Source organism: Phalaenopsis equestris, unplaced genomic scaffold (genome assembly GCF_001263595.1).
Source record: "Phalaenopsis equestris unplaced genomic scaffold, ASM126359v1 Scaffold001247, whole genome shotgun sequence".
NCBI classification, from domain to species: Eukaryota; Viridiplantae; Streptophyta; class Magnoliopsida; order Asparagales; family Orchidaceae; genus Phalaenopsis; species Phalaenopsis equestris.
In genome coordinates this window covers 90,016-102,133 of record NW_018165686.1, presented here as the reverse complement: position 1 = coordinate 102,133, position 12,118 = coordinate 90,016, and the positions used below count along the sequence as shown (strand labels likewise).

General features: G+C 34.5%; 1 protein-coding gene across 1 annotated transcript in view; it reads right to left on the bottom strand.

The window, feature by feature from the left end:
* The window catches only part of LOC110033649 (RRP12-like protein), a 39,449-nt gene that overhangs the window by 16,424 nt on the left and 10,907 nt on the right, over nucleotides 1-12,118 (bottom strand). Inside the window, exons 3-14 of the mRNA XM_020737700.1 lie at nucleotides 10,496-11,021; nucleotides 10,161-10,421; nucleotides 9,843-9,934; nucleotides 6,210-6,419; nucleotides 5,698-5,889; nucleotides 5,148-5,357; nucleotides 4,237-4,415; nucleotides 4,063-4,156; nucleotides 3,929-3,985; nucleotides 3,708-3,842; nucleotides 3,546-3,620; nucleotides 3,193-3,306 (exon numbers count right to left, since the gene is read on the bottom strand). Of these exons, the coding sequence (XP_020593359.1) occupies nucleotides 3,193-3,306; nucleotides 3,546-3,620; nucleotides 3,708-3,842; nucleotides 3,929-3,985; nucleotides 4,063-4,156; nucleotides 4,237-4,415; nucleotides 5,148-5,357; nucleotides 5,698-5,889; nucleotides 6,210-6,419; nucleotides 9,843-9,934; nucleotides 10,161-10,421; nucleotides 10,496-11,021 (2,145 nt within the window). The remainder of the gene's footprint in view (nucleotides 1-3,192; nucleotides 3,307-3,545; nucleotides 3,621-3,707; nucleotides 3,843-3,928; nucleotides 3,986-4,062; nucleotides 4,157-4,236; nucleotides 4,416-5,147; nucleotides 5,358-5,697; nucleotides 5,890-6,209; nucleotides 6,420-9,842; nucleotides 9,935-10,160; nucleotides 10,422-10,495; nucleotides 11,022-12,118) is intronic.

Genomic DNA, 12,118 nt, shown 5'->3' with positions numbered 1-12,118 from the left:
CATGCTTCTGCTGCGCCCTCGCTGATCTCAACCCACTAAATTCCAAGAGACACATCTCTTCAATTCCAAGAGACTTCTCTTCATTCCAAGAGACTTCAAATTCTGGTATTATGAGTCATACCTAACAATTCTCCACCTTGGCGAATATTCAGCCCTTTAGGAGAAAATCTCCACCTTGCGAATATTCAATCCCTTAGGAGAAAAATCTCCACCTTGCGAATATCTCGGCCTTTAGGAGAAAATCTCCACCTTGCGAATATCCAGCTCTTTAGGAGAAATATCTCCACCTTGTGAATATCCTGCCCCTTAGGAGAAAATCTCCACCTTGCGAATATTCGGCCCCTTAGAAGAAATGTATCATGAAGTTTCTTATGTAAAAATGTAGGTTGAAGCACTTTTCCTATTCCCGCCAGCACCTCGGCTAAACTGTTGTCCCGTGAGCGAAACCCTTCGCGAAATACATTCACGAAATCACTGTTCGCGAATAATCGTGTATGCTCGCTTGTCAGCACCCTACCGAACCCCACCTGTCGCAACTCCTACGACGAACTTGCAAACTCTGCTGGTCGAACAACACCAAACTCCTCTGTTCTCAAACGCTCCTGTTCGCAGTATGCGGTAACTGCACAAGAACTCATGTTCGTTAACTCCACCTCGTCTAATGCCGCGAAGTTTCATGAATTGTCGCGCTTCGAAGTCGCGACACCGCCCCTACCGCGAACCCCCCCAAGCAGCATTACTCGTCGAACTGCCGCAGCCCTTTATCCAAACTGCTTCGCACCTGTTCGTTCCCGCGAGCCCGTCTGCCTTGCGAACAATCCGCAAAATCTTATATTCTTCTGCGCCGTAGCCAAGATTTCCTTTCTCCAGCCAAGGAAATTCAGAAAGTACTTCCAAATTTTTTTCTCCGCAAAATTCCTTGTTGAGCCAGAAATTGTACTTTGGTTCAGCCACAAATCTTTTTAAATAATCCCTTAATTAAGATTTCTTAATTAAGTTTCTCTTAATTAAGTTTCCAAGAAAAAAAAAACTGAAAATTGATCCTGCAACAAAACTTTTCTGCAAAAAATTCCTCTGCAAAAATCCTTGCTTAAACCTCCTTTTTTTTGAAAAAAAAGGAAAAAAAATTGAAATATTCAAGCAAAAGAAAAAAAAAATTTCTCTCCGCCTCCAAGAAAAGAAATAAATATTTCCTTTATTTATTCTCCTTATTCAGCAGAAGAAATTCTTAATTAAATTTGCTTAATTTGAAAACTTTTCTTTAATTAAGCAAAATTCAAAAAACTTCCCTGTAATTCAAATTCCGGCTTCCTGCAACAAATAGAAATTCCTTAATTCCCTCCGACTTCCTTCCAGCAAAGGAATCAAATTTGGAAGTCTTCCCTGCCAATTTTCGAATTCCTCCAATTTCCTGTGCCTTCCTTTTCCTTCAGCAGCAGCCTCCCCTTTCCAATTTTCAAAACAGCAGACTCTTAGACTGTAGCGGAGGGTTTAATTAAGTTTCCCTTAAATGCTCTTAACCTTCCTTTGATTCCTCGCCGGATGAAACTTTAATGGAGCCAAAAATGAAAGGGAATATTCCTTAGAAATCAAAGATTCTTTGATTCCTCCTTCTCCGAAACCAGGAGAACCTCCGCGCAATTCCAGGCCCGAAACCTCCGCAGCTTCCTCGCGATCCTGCGATCCTTCGGCCTGCCTCCGCCGAAAACTATTCCTTCGCTGTTCCGCCCGGAGCACGCCTTCGAACCCGCAATCCTCCGCTTCTTTCCTCTTCGCCTCCAGCGATTCAGGCGAAGGAGACAGGGTTCTCGATCTGCGACAGTCGCGATTCCAACTTTCGCGAAGTCAACATTGTGGCCTTCGCAGAACCGATCGCGAGAGAGAAAGCCACGAACCGTTGAATCCTTCGCCGACGTTTCTACTGTCCGAAGCCTGCGAATCCTTTTCTCCCGAAGCCCTACCCGCCGAAACTTTTTCTTCTTGCGCCGCCGATGAAAATTTTCTTCCTTGCCCTCGAACCTGTCTCTGATACCACTTGTTGAGAAAATTAGGGCGAAGAAAAACAGTAATCGACACAAATAAACATAAATCCATAAGAACACAGAGATTTAACGAGGTTCGGCAAAGATGCCTACATCCTCGGGAGCAGAGAGGCGTATTACTTTCAATATTCAGAAAAGATGTTACAGAATAGAGGATCCAACTCTCTCAAAGACCTAGGATTACAAACAGGTCTATTTATAATTCTAGAATAAGCCCTACAGTACAATATGTAATTCCCAAATTACCCCTGTACCGTATAGCCCCAACCCATATAACGTAACTTCCCGGTTTGGACAGATTCTTTCTCTCCGCTTCGCTCCGCTTCGTTACAGCGTCTGTCCCTATATGGTATATGAACCATACCAAAACAGATAGTCATGCTAAGCCTCTATGCTTTTGTAACTCATATCCAGTGCCATTAGAATGTAAGCGGCTATATTTTGTTCCTTTGAACTATTCATCAATATTGATATAACCCAACTGACCCCTCAATCATTAAATGAGCATGCATCAATATAGACAATATATCTGTAACATGCATAGATTTTCAACAAAGTCTGATTGAGCTATCTATGAGTCAACCCGCAGTTGCTAATCAAGCTATCAAAGCATTACAACCCAAATCCCTCTAAAAATGGTAGACCAAGTAAGGTGGTACACCCAAGAAAAATGAATCATGAAATCTTGATCAAATTTACCTCTATTAAATAAATTCAAGCCTAAATTTTCAGTTTATGAACCAAAGAAATCTCCATAATCTAGATTGCTCCCTATAAGTGCGATGGGTAATTAATAAAATAGGATTGAGCCCACAGAAAATCTCACCCAAATCTAAATAAGCCCTAACACAACATTACAAGAACTTTAATTAAAAAAAACTAATATACTTCAAGTGAAACTATTCTTTGTCCCTCTCATCAAATTGAGGAGAGTCCTACAGGAGATGGCTTTCATGAGTGATCAAAATCAAGAAATTTATATACATCTTCAGATACATCAAGAAAGATTTATTTTTTTCAGAATTTTGATGCGCAAATGAATTAGCATGCTCATCTCCAGACAAGCAAAAAAAAAAAAGCAAATCCTTGAAACTAGTCCTGGAGATTTTGACTCAAGAACAACATATGAAAGATGCACAATTAGTATTACCATACTAAAAAATTGGTGCAGGTACTCTGTTTTCCCACCGCGTTCTTCATCTCCGCATGCATGTCCAATTTCAACCAATAAGTCATATGCTTTATTTCTAGTTTTTTTATTTGTCTGCAAAAAAAAAAAAAAGTCTTGACGGATAAACTTATAGACATCTAAATTAATATTTAATACCATTTCATATTAAAAGCTTTCAAGGAAAACATAAATTGAATCCGATAATATTTCAGATATAAAGCACAGCTGCTCTTTTACAACAAGAATTTAAAGCAGGGCTTTTACAAAGCATGGGAAATGATCTGGTTTATAAATTTAATTGGGGCAAATCTCATAAATTTCTGAGGGACTACCTCTTTCAGTGCAAGCAGTATTTCTGTTAAAAATGCACTAATAAATTCCCGCATCCTTTGCTCTGATGAAGTTTCCTGAAAAGGACAAAATATGTTCTTTGAAGAAACAACTAACGGACAAATAGCCATGAAGTCCAAGCAGAAACTTTAACAAACACCAACCTTGGAAATATGAACAATTACATAAAATAAGCAGTCAAGCCGGTGGCGTTTTGCAGAAAAATGACAAGATGCTGTTGCCGTGATGATCAACTTAAGTAACTCATCCAACTTATTTGACAAAAATCCTTCAGACTCCTAATGAATACAAAAATTGTCAAATTTTCTACTAAAAATCTTTAGTGAAGATACTGAAACTTTTCATAATCATAACAAGTCACTACCTTAAGAATAAGTGAAAGAATTTTATATGCTTTTTTCTGCATAAGCCCTTCTTCATCCTGGAATTGAATAGAAAGTTAGATATTAATTATTTCAGGAATACAGAAAATATGACAAAAAATACATCAATATTAACCTGGAGTGCAGGTTTAGTTGCGCTGAATAGCAGATCAATCTCTTCTTCATCCAAACCAGGGACAAGCATAGCTGCTAATTCTAGTCTAAGAGCCCTGTAACCAGGCATTAAAATGTGCATAACTAAGTCATATTGAACATCATTCAGGACCAAAAGTCAAATATTACAAACTACCTCGCTCGTGTTAGTGAAGCCTCATCAGGTAAATTGTCAACTTGCATGGAAGATGACTCCTTGGACTCCTTCAATTTGATAACTTGTTTGGTTACTTTCAGTAGCTCTATCATATTTTTTCTGAAAATTTTTTTTAAGGCTGATCTATCTGATATAGAGGCGAACAAATGGATGGTAGACTGCCATGCAATGAACCCATAAAGATTCAGAACTTTAGTTCACTTCAAAAAGCAAAGGGAAATTTACATACCTAGCACACAAATATCATGTATTTACATATCTCACACCTAAACTTTCATATTTACACATTTAGTACTCAAATTTCTAATATCACATCAAATAGCACCAACTTAGATATGTAAATAAAAAAGAATTTTGTGCTAAATTTGTAAATTTCTCAAAAGAAAAATGAGGGATTAATGCATAAAAAATTAGGCATTTAGCCATTCCTGATTAAGAGAACTTAACAAAAAAACATAGCAAACTTATGCTGAGTTAGAAATTAACATCTTAAGCTCAAATTCATTGGATGTAAAGACTTCCCACAATACAGACCAAATGAAAACAAAATGAAAAGAAAAACAAAGAAAATGTCAAAAAATAGTCCCCTGACTCTTTACAGGGAGTCATTTTAGTCCCATTAGTCCCAAAGTCTATAAAAATGTCGATTTAAAGAATTTGTGGACAAATTTGGCATTTTTATAAGCTTTGAAACTAATCCAGGGACTACTTTGACACTTTATTCCAAAGAAAATTATAGTTCCACTATCTAATAAAGCTATAAGTCGAATAAAATCAGTAATCGATATATGCTGCCAACAGAATCAAAGATACATTAAAGAAAGAATTGCTAGAGTAATAGCCTCCAAACCTCGATACAATTATCAAAGTAAACAAGTTATCACAAGTACCTGCAAGCATCCACCATTATCATTTGGCGCTTCCAAGAAAACATCTGACAAAACTGACAAAAATTTAAAAGATGATCCCAAGGTGTTTAAATTCTCTTGTGCAAACTTTGCTGTGTAAATTTCCTGAGCTTTCCTTACAGGAAAACTTAGCTCCTCATCTGATATGTAAAATCCCTCCTGGGATGCACTTTTATTTTGTTGTATGAGAATCTAAATGTCAAAAATACATATTAAAGGCATTTAGAAAAGCCTATAATCAAACAGATCAATCGTAAATAAAATGAGAAAAAAGTCAAAATGGTCCCTTGACTCTTTGCAGTGAGCTATTTTAGCCCCAAAGTTTATAAAAATGTCAATTTAGTTCCCAGGCTCTTTTAATATGAATTGAAATAGTCCCTAGTGAGGACTATTTTAGCCCCCGTTAAAACAGTTTGGGGACAATTTTAGCACTTTTACAAACTCTGGACTAAAATGGCCCCACTTAAAAAGTCAGGGACCATTTTGACACTCCACTCTAAATGAAATAGAACAACTATCAAATAAAATGCACCTGGAGACCCGAACAGATGATCCCATGAAATTCAGATTCCTGACGAAGTGTGCTACACAATATATCTTCCATTTCTTTAAAACTAGTATTTGTGTCAACTGGATAGTTGCAAAAGGAAGGGAACAGGGACCATAATGAATATATAAGGCCTTTTATATTACGAGCTGAGAAAATGCGTCCCTCTCTCTCCAGCTGTAGGATTACATAACACCATTACTTTGGGAAATGAAACTAATCAAACAATCCATTAAAAGTAAGGGGAATTTACTTATATACCATCCATATCCAATGTATTTACATATCTAATATCTAAACTTTATTTTCTACATCTATAGCATCCAAAATTTTCATATCACATAAAAAAATTCCACCCTTATAACTTTTCAAAAGTGAAATACAAATTGGCATACATAGATAAGGTATAATGTATGTCAAAATTGAAGTTTAGGTGTTGAATATGTAAATACATAGAAATTTTGTGGCATGTATGTAAATCTTCATAAAGTAGATACCTTCAGTGATTTCTGCTTCAAAAATTTAATCTTTTTCAAAATGTGATGAGAGAAAAAATGCAATTCAGCGCCAACTGTGTATTGCTTTAAAATAGGAAGTACCCACACCTTCCCATCAGTAACATCTTCTGCTTCCAGATTGAGCGGCAATAAGCATAAGAATTTCTCAGGGCCCATCGCAGCAAGCGCTGAGCCAAGGCATTCATAAAGCTGCATATTGGAAGAATTTAATACTACTATTGTTGGTTTTAAAAATAATCATGTATAAAAAATAAAAAGACATAAAAATGAATAAATAAAAAAGGCACATTTGTAAGAACTATCTGAGAATGAAATAATTGCATGTTCTATATGACCAAAAAACAATAAATGGACTGGCAAAAGATAACATTGGTCTCAATATAACTTGTAAACCAAAAAAACTCTTGACAGAAGAAATTTCATACATTAATTACAAAAAATGATGAGCATTCTGTTTATGATTGAAATTGAAGTACCATTAATAGTAAATAATACATTTTTCGTTTTCCACCAAAAAACACTAGAAGACCAAAATTCCGCCAGTCGTGTGAAAACCCAAACCAACAAATCCCAAGCATTTGGGGAACCTCCTTGGTTTAGGAATTAAGAAACTCCTTAAAAAAAAGAAATTCTTACAGTTTGTAATACTTCATCAGAAAAATACTTCGTTGCACCTCCGAATGAAGCCAGAAACTGAAATAACAGGATTAAATTTAATGTACCCTAACAAAATTTATCTTTTCAAGATTTGCATGGGTCAAGCAGTGTTATAAAACATGGATTTTCTCCGGCAATTATAAATTAATTGAACTCTTCAAACTTACAAAAAAGTACAACTAAATATCAAATCTAAATGAAAACTATCGAATATTACATACATGTACTATCGTATATGTACCACCAGCTCACAAAATTAACTAAAATTTATAAAAGTAACATAATGTAAATTCTGGCCTTAGGAAATGTCTTAAATCCGAAGTATCAGCCTTCATCAAGTCGACAGTAAAGAATATCATCAAAGCTGATGCACTCATGGCACAATATCTAACAGATGATCAGATTAATAGATTATTTCCCGTCAATTCTGCTATAAAAACAACTTTTTTTTTTCTCCAAAACAGAATATACCATTAGCTTTTAACAGCAGAAGTTACAGAACAATGATGCACAAGATCGGTAGTACTCTTATCAAAAGCTAATTATTTTTCTTGAGCCATATGATGCACTTTTCTACTTGCAGAACTTAGGCATAATAAATAGAAGTAAATAAATAATTAATTAAATCTTGCAATTGTCCCATTAAATTTTCAGATGATTGTTGATAATGTTGTTTCTGCATCTTTCGTGATGGATCAATTACCTCAAATAGAAACTTCCTCAATCTAAAATTTCTATAAAGATCAGGGCCTGTCTATAAATACAATATAGATCTTTAAATACCCTAATCTAAAGATAAAGCAGCTCATTAACCTAAGTTCTGCAAATAGAAAAGTGCCTGCAAAATAAAATCAATCATAAAAGGCTACTGGTAATAATTGACCGAACCTTTTTCAGCTAAGTAAACCAAGAGCTCAAACATAACTTTTCTGCTATGACATCCATTCATATGTATATCTCAAACCAACAGATCTACAAATAGCTCTGATAAAAGAAAACTGGAAGAAAAAATTAAAGAGGCGTACTCCAGTAAGTTTCTTGAAAAATTCCAGTCACAATTACCAAGCTTATAAACTTTCCTAGGTGTCAAGGCCCGTGTTATTTATTTCACATGATAAGTGTAAAAAAAAAAAATTTTTCTTTCTTGGACTGGGCCAATTCAGTTCAATTAACCCGACTGGGCCTCCCCACTGCCTCATCAACATGTCCTAATCCTGATACAAGTTGTAGGGCACAGCACAAGAGAGGAGTGAGAGATCATGTAAGAGCGAAAGGGACAAACTAGTGCTTCAGATGCAAGAGAAAAGAGTGTGAGATTAAGGGAGAGGGGAGAGAGAGCCACGAATAAGGATTCCTTCAATTGGGAGTCGAGCAATGAACAGCACTTGCACCTTGAGCATTGATGAGCAAAATAAGAGGATTTCTTAGCTGAGTGGTTTATGCCTTGGATGGCTTCGACAGCTACAATGAGGCCAATGGAGCAAAGGCTTCGGTAGAAAAGTGGATAAATATTTCCCAATTTTCTCAGTTAGACGTTTAATAAAGTAAACTTTCAACCTGTGATCGCATATTGTTTTTTTTTCGGGGATTAAATTATGCCATTACAACATTAATCTTAGATTCATTTTCGCATATTTGGGTTACTGCTAAAGAGATTTGCTTCCCTTCAATAAAATCTAGATACATAAAAAGATTTTGAGGATTATATATTTGTCTAAATTAATTTTATAACTTATGATTAACGATAGTCTATGTTGGAGAAATCTATTTTCATAGCATAAGAGAAGCCTTTTATTTGTTGAGAGAAATTAATTTACAAATATAGATTTACAGATCCTATATAAATATTTTTAATAGATAGTATAAGAATCAAAACTTACAAAGGGAGCTAAGGATTTGATTAAACCATATAAAAGATACTCTTTTATATTGGAAACCATTAATAATTTGTGATCTTTAAGGGTTAATTATTAAAGCATAAATTAAAGGAAACCATAGAAATCACTAATTACAAAATTGTATAAAATTGATCTTTGTGGTGGCTTAATCAATTGATATATAATGCCTTAAATGTGTGATTTATTTTATATATATATACATATATATATAAATTGGACAACCATGCCTCAAGCGATAAGGTTTGCATTGTTATTGGAATGCTAGGCTGAACGTGGTTTTTGTTGGTAGTTGACTCTATACTGAGTAAGGGATGAATGTACCCTTCTTTGTTAGGGTTGTATCACTTACTATCTTTAGTATATTTTTATTGCTTTTAAATTTATTATGGAATGTGATGCATAGCTTAATCTTGCTTTGTTATTGCATCAATTAATATATATATTCAATTGACTCTGTAGTTATACTATTTATCATAAGCATGTTAACTTTGTACAATGTAGTAAATTTATTTTTCCAAATCTGTACCTGAAAAATATATAATAATGGTCATGCAGGTAATAATACTCTTGATAATTATTGTTTGTGCCTACGTGGAATGTGCATATTTATTACAATAATATGTGAATCAATATTAAGCTCCTTTGAATGTTGTTTAGCCAATAAGTAACTTATAAACTTCAAGTTGCCTGCTATGCTCAGTTGAGCGTTTAGACTCATACTTCAGGCATAATATTTAGATATGATGAAGTTTGGGATCATTTAATTAATTCAACTGTGATTATAATCTATTTTATATTTTAGTACATAGATTTGTATGAATATTTAAATTTAGATGCTTTGAACATATTTATTGGTGGATAAATCAAATTGTGCCCTGTTTGAATTGATTTGATTTGTTTCTTAATTTTCAGCTCACATCCTCCTGTTGGGTTTTCGACCAGTTTCTTCTAGCTCAGGCAGGCAGGCAGGGTGTGACACCAAGAACCGTATAGCAAGAAAAAATCGGAGATAAAGATATCACTTATATACATTTGAATCGAAACAATGTAAGCAGACCTGCTTTTTATAAGAAAATTCATCATCAGGAAGACTTTGTATTTCAGCAAGGTTCTTCACGATGCCCCCCATCAGCTCTGCTGAATAATTCCCTGCCGAAAAGAATTAAAAAAATTGGTATCAGGGCCCACATTAGACTGATAAAGAACCTCAGATAGAATATCTCTGATGTACAGAACAGTGTAAAACCAACTTTTTCTCAATAAAAAATTGGTATCTCTGCTTGCACTATTTTCTCATAATATTTTTCTCACTAAATTGGCTTACACTAATTATAAGGAGTGACACGGATGAAAAAGTACCAAAGAAAAACAATACCTAGTTGATCAAATCCAGCAGCGATGACCTGAAAAGCCGAATTCCAAACTGCACTGTATCTGAAATCAAGAAAACCTTCTATAATAGCACATATCTTTTCAATAATTGTAGGACCAGACTTCCTTATTCCTCCTCCATGATTCAGATTTATCTGTTCAATTCCCTGCTTAATCAACTCCTCATCAATGCAAGAATATATTAAACTCTTCAGTGCCTCTGCCGCAGCAAAAATAGCTTCATCATGCTCGCCAGCCAAAATTTCTAACAATAAAAGAAATAAGTCAAAAAGATAGTTCATCCAAAAGATAACTAGAAAAATCACATGAAAAGCTAACCTCCAAGAGAATTAAACATTATTGGAAGCTTCAAAATGCATATACTCCTGTTTAAATTAAATACTCTTTCCGTTCCCAAACTTAGCAGGCGTGCTACAGAAGCTAATCCATCTGCTGATTTCTCCTTTTCAGGCATATCGTGAGCCAAAGAGCACAATAACTCAAGTAAGAACTCCAGAGAAAAGTTTGAAGCCTGTCTAGAGCATAAAGTCTGCAAAGTCTTCATAATACTCCTAGTGACACTCGATTGTCGCAAATCCAATAAATATTTGCAGCATTTCAGAATAATGTTGGTAGATTTTACTGAAAGGAGGTCAATGCAATCCTTTAAAGCATCTAAAATAAATAGAACTTCTCTAGCTCCATTGGGCTCATCCCCTGTAGCTGAATTAGGGGGATTTGATCCACAGAGCAGTAGAAATCTCTCGAGAGCAGAGGTAATCCCTTCACTTGCTGCTAACAATACTGTCGATCCTTGGAAACTTTGCAGAACATCATGTAAACAGGAACAAGACTGCTTTCTCACCTGCAAACAATTCCATAAAGCACATTAGCATGCCTGCAAATTAACTGGAAGTCATTGTCAAATAGGCTTTGGGTAGATATGCAATATATCATGCAAGTAAATGTTCTCCAATAAAGGATGACGGAATGTGTAGGACAATTACATGAAAAAAATAATTAATCAAAAAGAATTTTAACCACATAAAGACATTAGTTGAAAAAAAAAGCACTACGGAGATAAGCATTTGAAGAAAATTACAATAAAAAAATACACACAGGTTTCTTTTATATCAAATAACAACATGAAGACGTTATCCATGCAGGATTTCAAGGCAATTATCCTTTTGAGATGAGACATTGTAATTATACAAAGCAGCTGTTCAAAAAAATTAGTATGATTTCAATTTTGATCAATCGATATTCGGTTGATGGACAGTTTTCTAGCCTTTCAAAACTATGGGGGTGTTGTATCTTTAGATTGGCCTAAGCGCATGATTTTATATTTAATCTCTTTTCTTTCTTAATCTTAGTATCTAATTTTTAGTCACCAAATGGATTATGTGATTGAATTCGATTATATTTGGAGCAACCTAGTCTCTGATTGTTGCATCAGTTTCAATCAAACGTGTGGTTCTTTTATGATCCATAATTTCAATGTGAGATCAATGGGTAAATGTTAAAAAATATTTTGCCAAAATTTTGTGTATTTTCAATCTTCATCTACAATGGACGAACAAGTGTCCAAATGGTTGAACTCCACAACAGTCTCCCAACTATTCATATATGACCAATTTATTCCCAATGTATTACAATTCTCCAAATTAATTCTAAACTATACAAAATTATAAATGATTAAGCTATTATTCTCCAAGCATATTAGATGAAGCTTTATACAAAACATTCGAGGTAGTGGAATATTACAATGTACAATCACATGTTAGGAATATTGCACGTGCATTTTATATTCTTAAGAAAAATCAATTACAATCCCATTTAAAAACTGTCAAAACGTTTAATAAGATAAAAATCATTTATGGTTTATTTGATCATACTATTGTTCATGAATATTATTTGACAATAAGTTAGATGTTAATAAAGATTTATAATTACAAAATAAAT